Source organism: Eleutherodactylus coqui, chromosome 4 (genome assembly GCF_035609145.1).
Source record: "Eleutherodactylus coqui strain aEleCoq1 chromosome 4, aEleCoq1.hap1, whole genome shotgun sequence".
NCBI classification, from domain to species: Eukaryota; Metazoa; Chordata; class Amphibia; order Anura; family Eleutherodactylidae; genus Eleutherodactylus; species Eleutherodactylus coqui.
Genome location: NC_089840.1, coordinates 49,084,595 through 49,098,374, shown reverse-complemented (window position 1 = coordinate 49,098,374; position 13,780 = coordinate 49,084,595). Strand labels below are relative to the sequence as shown.

The window sequence follows — 13,780 nt, the reverse complement described above, 5'->3', positions numbered from 1 at the left end:
AATAGATGGGATCTGTACAGATGAGAGGTGGAGAATGTATTAGGAAAGGGGGTTATATGACTTCGGGGGTTATAAGAATCAGGGAAAAAATGTACTACCTGATAGAACTCCAAATCCTTCAATGTGGAACTATTATAATGATTGTCATAATCTGTTGTTTAATTTGCTATTTGTATCACTGTTTTTAGTTTTCCTTTTCCTCTTCAAGGTAACGTGATGAGAAATATTCCGGCAAGGATGTGCTAGCTGAGAGCTTTGGTTTAGAAAAACAAATGCTTTTACCTTTTTTTTCTAATGATGTGTTTTATTTTACACAGCAGCCTGTAAAACTGTTTTGGGGGGATTGGATGCTAATAACCTTTTTATTTATTTGCAAGAGTACAAGAGCAGAACCTTGGTCATTCATTGACCTGTAATATCACCATGCAATGGATAGTGTTATCTTTGCTTCAGTGCTGAATGTTGGTAAACCAATCACAGATCCCTAAATGCAAATTGTGCTCTGAAGAAGTCAGATGTGCTGAAAAAACAGCCAATGTCTTTTTATGAATATTACCTGTAGGGAGACTCCTGTTTAATGTATTTGTTTATTGTTTGTGTACATGTTAAATGTTTATGGATCATTGTGTAGTGTACTAGAATGCTACACTCCATAAAGCAATGTGGTTATTGCCTAAATGTATGTATATGACTTTAAAAAGTTTATGGTTGATTTGTTTGTCACTCATATTTTTTCCATGGAACCTAAATTGTTCACCCTAGTATGCCTACTAGTCCTTCAATCAGCCAGCCCCAGCCCAGGTATTGGCTAGCTAGACTGTAAGATTTTATCAGACCTGTAATTGGCAGATAAGCCCTCCACATGTGTTAGCTGGGGGTAGCTGGTCTAGGAAGAGGGGTGTGGCAGTCTAAAACAGTCCAGGAGAAGAAGATGGAGTGTTAGTAGGAGAAGAAACAAGGTCTGAGAGACAGTGTGGTGAGAAGAAGAAAGTGTGAGTACAACCAGGAGTATTGTATTAAGGAAAGATTGGAATCCATTTATGTAAGGATAAAAGAAGAAAGGATCAGCTAAAGTAACAATAACTAAAGGAAGGAGGAGATTCTTACTTAAGGAAATAGAAGCCAGAGAAAGAGAGAGAAGTAGAAGAGCAGAGAATAGTGGATAGAAAAGATTCCAATGCTTTTCACTATTAAAGAGTCCAAGTGTGCAGACATGGTTCCTGTAATTAATGACTGCATGATCGCAGATGTGTGTATCTACCTCAAGTAAAGAAGTAATACTAATTGTATGAAGCTTATTGAAGATCTTTCTCTTTAGGAAAATAAACTGTTACACTGTTTGAAAGTTTAAATCCAGCCTCCTGGAGTCCCTTCTCACTACTGTAATATCTACCCTGAGGTACCACACCACTCTCCAGTGGAAAGGACAATTCCCATTTTGTTTTGTTTTCCTATTTTTATTAATATGTTCTCCGGCACAGGTCTCGGCCTGTATACAGATTGGCATAATTTACTTCACGGGTAGCCCAAAATGTCATGAGTAGACTTTATTTATACATCTGTTAGTAATTGCCATTAGCGAGGATAGTAAAAGTGCCACTGCCACCGTGATAATATCCACTAAACCCCCTCTGCATTCATGCCTACCAAAGCTCTTTGCATCATGAACAGGATTATTCCTCTGCGCCTTATTTAAGCAAACAGGATTGTTCCTCTGCCCTTTTAAATTAATAAACAGGATCCAAACCTCTGTACCCTAAAACAAGAATTCAGTTTAAAAGATGTGCTTTTGTGCTGTAAAATGTGACTTTGAATCTGTGCCAGCACAGCAAAGGTTAAAGAGGTTGTCCCGCGGCAGCAAGTGGGTCTATACACTTCTGTATGGCCATATTAATGCACTTTGTAATATACATTGTGCATTAATTATGAGCCATACAGAAGTTATAAAAAGTTTTTTACTTACCTGCTCCGTTGCTGGCGTCCTCGTCTCCATGGTGCCGACTAATTTTCGCCCTCCGATGGCCAAATTAGCCGCGCTTGCGCAGTCCTGGTCTTCTGCTCTCTTCAATGGAGCCGCTCGTGCAGAATGCAGGCTCCGTGTAGCTCCGCCCCGTGCCGATTCCAGCCAATCAGGAGGCTGGAATCGGCAATGGACCGCACAGAAGAGCTGCGGTCCACGGAGGAAGAGGATTCCGGCGGCCATCTTCACAGGTAAGTATAGAAGTCACCGGAGCGCGGGGATTAAGGTAAGCGCTCCGGTAAGCTTTCTGTACGTCCCTGCATCGGGGTTGTCTCGCGCCGAACGGGGGGGGGGTTGAAAAAAAAAAAACCCGTTTCGGCGCGGGACAACCCCTTTAATTGGCCATTTTAAGCTGTATGTCAGTTTATTGAAGAAAACGATGGAAGCTGAATGTATTCACTGTAAAGACAGGTAGAAGAGCGTGTGCGATATGCTGTTTTTCACTGTTAGAAGAGGCTGCCTTAAAATTTATTGTCGTGCTACAGATTTCCAAAATGGCACTGAGAGAATGGAAAAGTTTTGCTGCGCCATCCTCTTGTAAAATGGTGCCAAACTACAAAGTTGTTGCTGCACAATTGTCTTAGAAAAGGACACAAAGGAAGCTATCCTGTAAAAACCCACCACTGCACAGGTCAAAGAAGGGTAGAAGCCCCGCGCCTGGCTGTATACTTGCACTAGTGGCGCCAAGCTCCTGATGGAAGGATTCAGTTGCGCCTTGGAGTTTAGAGTTAGAGAATTTCCACAGCACTTTACGGCAGCAGAAACAAGGCACTTTCGTTTGATCCACAGCATGCCTATCAAGAGAGCACCAGACAACTATTCCCCGCAGGAACCTCAGTGGTTCTTTGGGGATAAATCTCTGCCGATCCAGATAAAGGTACCTTGGCAGGTAAAAGACCTCCAACTGCCCCTGTCATTACACCAGCCAGTGCCCCTAAAAGCACCCTTGCCTCAGCAGATATCTTGGGCCCTGAAGTGATAGAGGGGTTTGAGATGTCCCCAGAGGGAATTGCTAGGTGGAAGGTCACATTAGCAAATAGAGCCGTATCCCCATTAGGAAGGCACTACACAGGACTTCCGAATTTCCACCTTGGATCTTATTTGCTGAAGAGGACCTTGATAATCTGTACAATTTACCGGATCATTTGTGGCCTCATGTTGTCTTATACCCCACCTATGATATGTTTTCTCCCGATGGGTTGCTCATGGAAACCTTCACTCAGGAGGGAAATATTGGCCCTAGCGGGAGCTATACTGCCAGCGGTTCGTGGGCCTATCCCTGCGCTAAATCGCACAACAGACCGTAGCCAAGTCTGCGCCTCGGCCTGCATTGAAAGACGTGCCAGGAACTGCGCAAGAATCCGCACATGCAAGAAGGCCCAAATTTTTGCCAAAAAATGTGCAACCAATCACGCAAGAAAACCCATTGCAGGCAAGCGCATCTGCATACATGCCTAAACTCCCGCTGAAAACTGTGTTGTGTGATTTAGACAATGTAAATATTGTTTACAGACTGAACAGATTTCTGTGTATTATAATAAAATATTGTATACAGAACATCTATGATGTATTGCGTTATATAGATATTTTGAGAAATGATCCTCTAGATGGGCACAGGAGTAGCGGTCCTAGAGGGAAAGCAATAGTACAAGTTGTGACTCACCTAATACTTGTAGTACAATGTGTCTGATGACTGTGCCTGCACCATATACAACCTGACAAGTGTACGTCCCTTCATCAGATATCACCGTATCGCTGATACTCAGTGATAGATCGTTGCTTCTCACCCTCGTACCGCAGTTGTTGTATGATGTTTTATTATTGTCTGCATCTATTTTATATGATGCTAAACAGGATGAATTATACAGACGAGGCTTCCATACAACTTGTAGTAATGTGTTCCCAGGATCAGCCAGACAATATAGTACAACAGGTCGGCCTCTTCTCACCATCACCACATCTGAAAGTGAGAAAATAATGTTGTTAAGATACAAATACATTAGTCTTTATCCAGACATGATTATTTATAACCATCATTTAATGGAGAAAATCACATCAACCCCAAATCTAGAATATACGGCTGGGACTACACTGTGACTTTTGACATCACACACATTGGAGGTCTGAAATAATGTTCTTAAAATTGCATGAAGCAACTACATAAATTAACAATTAGAACTAAAACTGAGATCAGAGGCAAAAAAAAACCCGAACCTGAATGTAAGACAATGCAAATATTATTTACAGACTGAACAAATTGTCGTGAATCTATATTATAATAAAATATGGGATACAGAAGATGTATGATGTATTGTGTTATATAGACATTCTCAGAAATGATCCTCTATGTGGACACAGAGTAGCGGTCCTAGAGGAAAAGCAGTACCACAAGTTGTCACTCACCTAATACTTGTAGTACAATGTGTCTGAAGACCGTGCTTGTCAAATATACAACCTGACAAGTATACGTCCCTTCATCAGATATCGCCGTATCGCTGATACTCAGTGATAAATTGTCGCTTCTCACCCTCGTATTGCAGGTGCTGAATGATCCCTTATTATTGTCCCCATCTAATATATATCCTGCAATACAGGATGAATTATACAGATGCGGCTTCCATATAACTGATAGTAATTAGAGATGAGCGAGCACCAAAGTGCTCGGGTGCTCGTTAATTGAGACAAACTTTTCGCGATGCTCGAGGGTTCGTTTCGAGTAACGAACCCCATTGAAGTCAATGGGCGACCCGAGCATTTTTGTATATCGCCGATGCTCGCTAAGGTTTTCATTTGTGAAAATCGGGGCAATTTAAGAAAGTGATGGGAACGACACAGCAACGGATAGGGCAGGCGAGGGGCTACATGTTGGGCTGCATCTCATGTTCCCAGGTCCCACTATTAAGCCACAATACGAGCAAGAGTGGGCCCCCCCCTCCCAACAACTTTTACTTCTGAAAAGCCCTCATTAGCAATGCATATCTTAGCTAAGCACCACACTACCTCCAACAAAGCACAATCACTGCCTGCATGACACTCCGCTGCCACTTCTCCTGGGTTACATGCTGCCCAACCCCCCCCCCCCCCCCCGCACGATCCAGTGTCCACAGCGCACACCAAACTGTCCCTGCGCAGCCTTCAGCTGCCCTCATGCCACGCCACACTCATGTCTATTTATACGTGCGTCTGCCATGAGGAGGAACCGCAGGCACACACTGCAGAGGGTTGGCACGGCTAGGCAGCGACCCTCTTTAAAAGGGGCGGGGCGATAGCCCACAATGCTGTACAGAAGCAATGAGAAATCCAATCCTGTACCACCTCCATCAGGAGCTGCACACGTGGGTATAGCAATGGGGAACCTATGTGCCACACACTATTCATTCTGTCAAGGTGTCTGCATGCCCTAGTCAGACCGCGGTTTTTTATAAATAGTCACAGGCAGGTACAACTCCGCAATGGGAATTCCGTGTGCACCCACAGCATGGGTGGGTGCCAGGAAGCCACCGGCGGTTCATAAATATATCCTATTGCATTGCCCATCACAGCTAAGGTAATGTCGTGCTTAATGCACGTGGGCTTCGGCCCACACTGCATGCCCCAGTCAGACTGGGGTTCTTTAGAAGTGGACAGATGTAGTTACAACTCCGTATGGACCGACAGCATGGGTGGGTGCCAGGAAGCCACCAGCGGTACATAAATATATCCCATTGCATTGCCCATCACAGCTGAGGTAATGTCGTGATTAATGCAGGTGGGCTTCGGCCCACACTGCATGCCCCAGTCAGACTGGGGTTCCTTAGAAGTGGACACATGCAGTTACAACTCCGTGTGGACCCACGGCATGGGTGGCTCCCTGGAACCCACCGGCGGTACATAAATATATCCCATTGCATTGCCCATCACAGTTGAGGTAATGTCATGTTTAATGCAGGTGGGCCTCGGCCCACACTGCATGCCCCAGTCAGACTGGGGTTCTTTGGAAGTGGACACATGTAGTTACAACTCCGTGTGGACCCAAAGCATGGGTGGCTCCCTGGAATCCACCAGCGGTACATAAATATATCCCATTGCAGTGCCCAACACAGCTGATGTAACGTCAGCTGTAATGCAGGTGGGCTAAAAATTCATTTGATTACACTGTAGGCGAGGGCCCCCAAAAATTGGTGTACCAACAGTACTAAGGTACCTGAGAAAAATTGCCCATGCCCAACCAAGAAGGCAGGTGAAATCCATTAATCGCTTTGGTTAATTTGGCTTAATTGGTAACTAGGCCTGGAGGCAGCCCAGTTAAAATAAAAATTGGTTGAGCTGAAAGTTTCAACGCTTTAATGAGCATTGAAACGTATAAAAATTGTTTTGAAAAATTATATGACTGAGCCTTGTGGGCCTAAGAAAAATTGCCCGTTCGGCGTGATTATGTGAGGTTTCAGGAGGAGGAGCAGGAGGAGGAGGAGGAATATTATACACAGATTGATGAAGCAAAAAGGTCCCCGTTTTTGATGGTGATAGAGAACGATGCTTCCATCCGCCGGTGCAGCCTACTTATTGCTTAGGTATCGCTGCTGTCCGCTGGTGAAGAAGAGACGTCTGGGGAAATCCAGCCTTTGTTCATCTTGATGAGTGTAAGCCTGTCGGCACTGTCGGTTGACAGGTGGGTACGCTTATCCGTGATGATTCCCCCAGCCACACTAAACACACTCTCTGACAAGACACTAGCCGCAGGACAAGCAAGCACCTCCAGGGCATACAGCGCGAGTTCAGGCCACGTGTCCAGCTTCGACACTCAGTAGTTGTAGGGGGCAGAGGCGTCACCGAGGACGGTCGTGCGATCGGCTACGTACTCCCTCACCATCCTTTTACAGTGCTCCCGCCAACTCAGCCTTGACTGGGGACCGGTGACACAGTCTTGCTGGGGAGCCAGAAAGCTGGCAAAGGCCTTGGAGAATGGGCCCCTGCCTGCGCTGTACATGCTGCCTGATCTCTGCACCTCCCCTGCTACCTGGCCCTCGGAACTCCGCCTTCGGCCACTAGCGCTGTCGGATGGGAAGTTTACCATCAGTTTGTCCACCAGCGCCCTGTGGTATAGCATCATTCTCGAACCCCTTTACTCTTCGGGAATGAGAGTGGAAAGGTTCTCCTTATACCGTGGGTCGAGCAGTGTGTACACCCAGTAATCCGTAGTGGCCAGAATGCGTGTAACGCGAGGGTCACGAGAAAGGCATCCTAACATGAAGTCAGCCATGTGTGCCGGGGTACCTGTACGCAACACATGGCTGTCCTCACTAGGAAGATCACTTTCAGGATCCTCCTCCTCCTCCTCCTCCTCTGGCCATACACGCTAAAAGGATGACAGGCAAGCAGCATGTATACCTTCAGCAGTGGGCCAAGCTGTCTCTTCCCCCTACTCCTCATGCTCCTCCCCCTCCTCCTCCTCCTCCTCTGGCCATACACGCTGAAAGGATGACAGGCAAGCAGCATGTGTACCCTCAGCAGTGGGCCAAGCTGTCTCTCCCCCTCCTCCTCATGCTCCTCCCCCTCGTCCTCCTCCTCAACACGCTGAGATATAGACAGGAGGGTACTCTGACTATCCAGCGACATACTGTCTTCCCCCGCCTCCGTTTCCGAGTGCAAAGCGTCTGCCTTTATGCTTTGCAGGGAACTTCTCAAGAGGCATAGCAGAGGAATGGTGACGCTAATGATTGCAGCATCCCCGCTCAGCATCTGGGTAGACTCCTCAAAGTTTCCAAGGACCTGGCAGATGGCTGCCAACCAGGCCCACTCTTCTGTAAATAATTGAGGAGGCTGACTCCCACTACGCCGCCCATGTGGGAGATGGTATTCCGCAATAGCTCTACGCTGCTCATAGAGTCTGGCCAACATGTGGAGCGTAGAGTTCCACCGTGTGGGCACGTCGCACAGCAGTCGGTGCACTGGCAGATTAAACTGATGTTGCAGGGTGCGCAGGGTGGCAGCGTCTGTCTTGGACTTGCGGAAATGTGCGCTGAGCCGGCGCACCTTTCCGAGCAGGTCTGACAAGTGTGGGTAGCTTTTCAGAAAGCGCTGAACCACCAAATTAAAGACGTGGGCCAGGCATGGCACGTGCGTGAGGCTGCCGAGCTGCAGAGCAGCCACCAGGTTACGGCCATTGTCACACACGACCATGCCCGGTTGGAGGCTCAGCGGCGAAAGCCAGCGGTCGGTCTGCTCTGTCCGACCCTGCAGCAGTTCGTGGGCCGTGTGCCTCTTCTCTCCTAAGCTGAGTAGTTTCAGCACGGCCTGCTGACGCTTGCCCACTGCTGTGCTGCCACGCCGCGCGACACCGACTGCTGGCGACGTGCTGCTGCTGACACATCTTGATTGTGAGACAGAGGTTGCGTAGGAGGAGGAGGAGGAGGAGGGTGGTTTAGTGGAGGAAGCATACACCGCCACAGATACCAGCACCGAGCTGGGGCCCGCAATTCTGGGGGTGGGTAGGATGTGAGCGATCCCAGGCTCTGACTCGGTCCCAGCCTCCACTAAATTCACCCAATGTGCCGTCAGGGAGATATAGTGGCCCTGCCCGCCTGTGCTTGTCCACGTGTCCGTTGTTAAGTGGACCTTGGCAGTAACCGCGTTGGTGAGGGCGCGTACAATGTTGCGGGAGACGTGGTCATGCAGGGCTGGGACGGCACATCCGGAAAAGTAGTGGTGACTGGGAACCGAATAGCGTGGGGCCGCCGCCGCCATCATGTTTTTGAAAGCCTCCGTTTCCACAACCCTATACGGCAGCATCTCCAGGCTGATCAATTTGGCTATGTGCACGTTTAACGCTTGAGCGTCCGGGTGCGTGGCGGCGTACTTGCGCGTTTGCGCTCAAACACTTGCGCTAGCGACGGCTGGACGGTGCGCTGAGAGACATTGGTGGATGGGGCCGGGAGACGGTCGTGCCTGTGTGCTGAGAGGGGGGTTGGATCTCAGTAGCAGGTTGGGGCACAAGGGGAGAGGCAGTGGTGCAAACCGGAGGCGGTGAACGGCCTTCGTCCCACCTTGTGGGGTGCTTGGCCATCATATGCCTGCGCATGCTGGTGGTGGTGAGGCTGGTGGCGCGACAAAGGTTGCACACCACTGTTCGTCGGTCGTCTGCATTCTCAGTGAAAAACTGCCAGACCTTTGAGCACCTCGGCCTCTGCAGGGTGGCATGGCGCGAGGGTGTTCTTTGTGAAACAGTTGGTGGATTATTCGGTCTGGCCCTGCCTCTACCCCTGGCCACCGCACTGCCTCTTCCAACCTGCCCTGCTGCTGCACTTGCCTCCCCCTCTGAAGACCTGTCCTCAGTAGGCTTAGCAAACCAGGTGGGGTCAGTCACCTCATCGTCCTGCTGCTTTTCCTCCGAATCCTCTGTGCGCTCTTCCCTCGGACTTACTGCCCTTACTATTACCTGAGTGATAGACAACTGTGTCTCATCGTCGTCGTCCTCCTCACCCACTGAAAGCTCTTGAGACAGTTGCCGGAAGTCCCCAGCCTCATCCCCCGGTCCCCGGGAACTTTCCAAAGGTTGGGCATCGGTCATGACAAACTCCTCCAGTGGGATAGGAACCATTGCTGCCCATTCTGGGCAGGGGCCCGAGAACAGTTCCTAGGAGTCTGCCTGCTCCTCAGAATGTGTCATTGTAATGGAGTGCGGAGGCTGGGGGGAAGGAGGAGCAGCAGCCAGAGGATTCAGAGTTGCAGCAGTGGACGGCGTAGAACTCTGGGTGGTCGATAGATTGCTGGATGCACTTTCTGCCATCCACGACAGGACCTGCTCACACTGCTCATTTTCTAATAAAGGTCTAACGCGTGGACCCATTAATTGTGAGATGAATCTGGGGACGCCAGAAACGTGCCTCTCTCCTAATCCCGCAGCAGTCGGCTGCGATACACCTGGATCAGGAGCTTGGCCTGTGCCCACACCCTGACTTGGGCCTCCGCGTTCTCGCCCACGTCCACGTCCTCTAGGCCTACTCCTACCCCTCAGCATGGTGTATTACCAGTAGTGCAGAAACAGAACGCTGTAATTAAATGTGCCGCTTATTGGCCTGTGGTTGGAGGCTGACTTCGCTTACGGAACGCACAGCAGAGCCAGGAAAGAATTTTGCGCAAGCCTGTAGTGAGACGTAGGTGCGTATGACTGAGCTATTGGAATTCACAGCACAGAAGCAGTCAAGTGGCCAAAGGCCACTAGTAGGCCTTAAGTATTTTGCTTCAATTTTTTTAAAGGCTCAGCTGAGACAGCAGACAGATACTGTAGGCAGCGTATATATGTATACTGTTTCCCTGTGGACGGGATGACGGCGGTGATGTAACGGGCAACGCAGAGCCAGGAAACAATTTTGCGCAAGCCTGCTGTAACACTTAGCTGCGTATTAATTAGGACTACTACACCCAGCAGACACGCAGTACACTGAAGACGGTCACTGGCAGCCCAAATATAGTATTTTTTCCAAATTTGTTTGAAAAAGCCCACTGCCTATATAGACAGTATATCTCTTTCACCTTTCCCACTGTCCCTGCCTCACCAGTACTGGCCCTATACTATGTACAATGACTGCAGACTGAGGACGCAATGCTCTGCACGCCCGATATACAAAAAAAAAAAAAAAATGCAACACTGCTAAAAGCAGCCTCAACAGTACTGCACACGGTCAGATGTGGCCCTAAGAAGGACCGTTAGGGTTCTTCAAGCCTAAAATAACTCCTAACGCTCTCCCTATAGCAGCAGCAGCACCCTGATCTATGTCAGAATGCATCTGTGGCTATCCGCGGGCGGGGCAGATTTAAATACTGGGGTGACACCTGATCTCCCCAGCCACTCACTGCAGGGGGGTGGTATAGGGCTGGAACATCACAGGAGGAAGTTGTAATGCCTTCCTTGTCTTTCTATTGGCCAGAAAAGCGCTCTAACGTCTCAGAGATGAAAGTGAAAGTAACTCGAACATCGCATGGTGCTCGTCTCTAGTAACGAGCATCTCGAACACCCTAATACTCGAACGAGCATCAAGCTCGGACGAGTACGTTCGCTCATCTCTAGTCTTTTCCTTAAAAGTCTTTGGGACTGGGCAAGGAAGAGGTGTATATAAATAGCAGTGTGCACTGACACAGAGAGAAACTGGATGGCTGATGGACCCAGGCAGCCTGAGATACCTGCTGGAGGTAAAAGCCCTGCTGTGTGGCGCACCTGCTGAACGTGACCTGTACAGGCAGGGACTGCCTATTATCCTAATGCTGGACTGTTGTTTTTTTGCCTGAAGCTAAGGCTGGACTGAAATAAACGCAGGTCAGGCCTGCACTTGGACTTTAAATACTTGTCTCCATCTCTGACTGCCACAAACCCGCATTCTACCGAGCTGTCTTCCCACAATGGACAGTTTAGTAAAAGCAGTACCACAAGTTGTCACTCACCTAATACTTGTAATACAATGTGTCTGATGACTGTGCTTGTATCATATATAACCTCACAAGTGTACGTCCCTTCATCAGATATCTTTGTATAACTGATACTCAGTGATAAATTGTCACTTCTCATCCTCGTATTGCAGGTGCTGAATGATCGCCTATTATTGTCTCCATCTAATATATATCCTGCCATACAGGATGAGTTATGTTGATGAAGCCTCCATGTAACTGCTCGTAATGTGTTTCCAGGATCATTCGCACACTGTAGTACAACAGGCTGCCATGTTCTCACCGTCACCACATCTGAAAGTGAGAAAATAATGTTTGTAAGAGGAAAAAACATTAGTCTTTAGGGCGAGCACCCACTGGCGATTGCGTTTTCCGCGATTTTTCCGCGCGTTTTTCGCGGCGTTTTCGCGGCTTTTCCGTTAATTTCCATTGACATTCATGGGTGCATTAGGAGAAAAATTAAGACACATATGCAACTGACAGTTCCTATGTTAAAAACGCAAACGCAACGCAAAAAAAACGCCAGTGGACAGGAACACATGTTATCTCTATGCCTGTGCAGGAAAAACGCAAAACGCAAAACGCAGGTAAAAAAACGCCAGTGGGTGCTCGCCCTTATCCAGACATTATTATTTCTAAGGCTGGGTTCACACTAGGCGTATTCGCGTCGGAAATCCCGCGGTTTTACCGCAGCCGAAACCGCGAAATTTCCAACAGGAGAACCGCCGCAGAAAAACCCGTGGCGGCTTTGAAGCAGCCCAGCCGCTCACTCTTCCGCTGCGGCCGGCGCTCCCATAGAGGAGAGCGCGGCCGCGGCGGAAGTAAACAATAAATAGACATGCTGCATCTTTTGAAACCGCGGCTGCGGTCGCCGCAGCTGCGGTTTCAGCCAGACTTACCGCTGCGGATTGGCTGTCCCGTGTGGACGAGATTTCTGAGAAATCTCGTCCACATGGCTGGCTAATTCCGAGATTAGCGGCCGCAGGCGGATTTGCCACGGCGGAATTCCGCTCGGAATTTCTGCGGCAAATCCGCCCTGTGTGAACCCAGCCTAACCATCATTTAATGGAGAAAATTACATCAACCCCAAATCTACAGTATAGGGTGACTACCCACTAGCATTTTTTTTTCACTGCGAAATTCACAGGTTTTTTTTTTTCTGCAGGGGGTCTATGGGACTTGTAATGTTAAAATCGCCATTTACCGCGAAATCGTGATTTTAGATTTACAAGTCCCATAGCCCAAAGACCCCTGCAGAAAAAAAAAAACGTCATCCTAAGGCTGGTTGGGACTATATCGTGATTTGGGCATCACACACGTCACATGGCCAAAGTTTGCTGTGTCGCCCTGTCTGCATCACAAGTAATGTAAGTGCAAGAAAAAGAATCCAGCGCTGCTATGTGCTATAAGATAGGGGGACTTAGATGCCATTAAGTCTCCACTTCACAGGGGGAATTAGATGCCATCAAGTCCCCCCAATCCTGGTATGCCCCTTGTGAAGTAAGTCCTATCTTATACCACACCATATAGCACATAGCAGCGCTGGATCTTTTTTCTTCACTTTGTAATCACCACTTTTTCACCTTGTGACTACTATACCGTTTATGACCGAGGTAGTCTAGCCTCGGGTACTTCCAATGACACCCACCCAGCTATCAACACCTGATGGTATTATGTGCTTGTGGCATTTATTGGAAGTAAACCTGTAGTACAAGGAAAATAAACAAATTGAGGAAGCTTTCCTTAAGGGCAACTAGAGGATGACCTACTAGTGGATGGCCCGCCCTGATAAGCATGTATGCACCCACGTACCTGTGCCACTTGCTAACTCTAGCAAATCACAAAGAAAAACCAACATAAGAATAAACCAAAAACCTCCAAGAATAAATCTCAGTGCAGAATCTCTGAACTTAAATGAGAGGACCGCTGAGAGAACCATGGAAACTGGATCCAGTGATGTCCTTAGAGTGGCCCAGAACAATGGGGCCCCTCAGAAATGCATGGAATGTGTAGTCTGTATTGTCTTTGAATGTGGTATGATTCAGCAAAATGTGTATTGGTGTTTGCAGGAAAAAATGGGTTAATGTCTGCAAATGAGCTGTCTCTGTCTGAAAATGTATTGTTTTATGTTGTGAGTTTTTGGTCACTTGACCATGCTTTATATTAGTGTTTGCAGAATGTGAGTGAGAGAGTTAGTCTGTTCTGAGCCTGGGCAAGAGTCAGTCTGGAGCTTTGCTGAGGAGGGCACAGGCGAGTCTGCTATGTCCTAGGAGAAACTCTGCCTTGCCTTGCTGAGGCCCAGAATGGAAGAGGTCGAGCAGATGGCCTGATAGCTGCCTG

General features: G+C 48.3%; 1 protein-coding gene across 1 annotated transcript in view; it reads right to left on the bottom strand.

The window, feature by feature from the left end:
* LOC136626466 (cell surface glycoprotein CD200 receptor 5-like) overlaps window positions 1-13,780 on the bottom strand; it is a 64,264-nt gene that overhangs the window by 27,253 nt on the left and 23,231 nt on the right. Inside the window, exons 4-5 of the mRNA XM_066601528.1 lie at window positions 11,724-11,734; window positions 3,684-3,980 (exon numbers count right to left, since the gene is read on the bottom strand). Coding sequence (XP_066457625.1) covers window positions 3,684-3,980; window positions 11,724-11,734 — 308 coding nt within the window. The remainder of the gene's footprint in view (window positions 1-3,683; window positions 3,981-11,723; window positions 11,735-13,780) is intronic.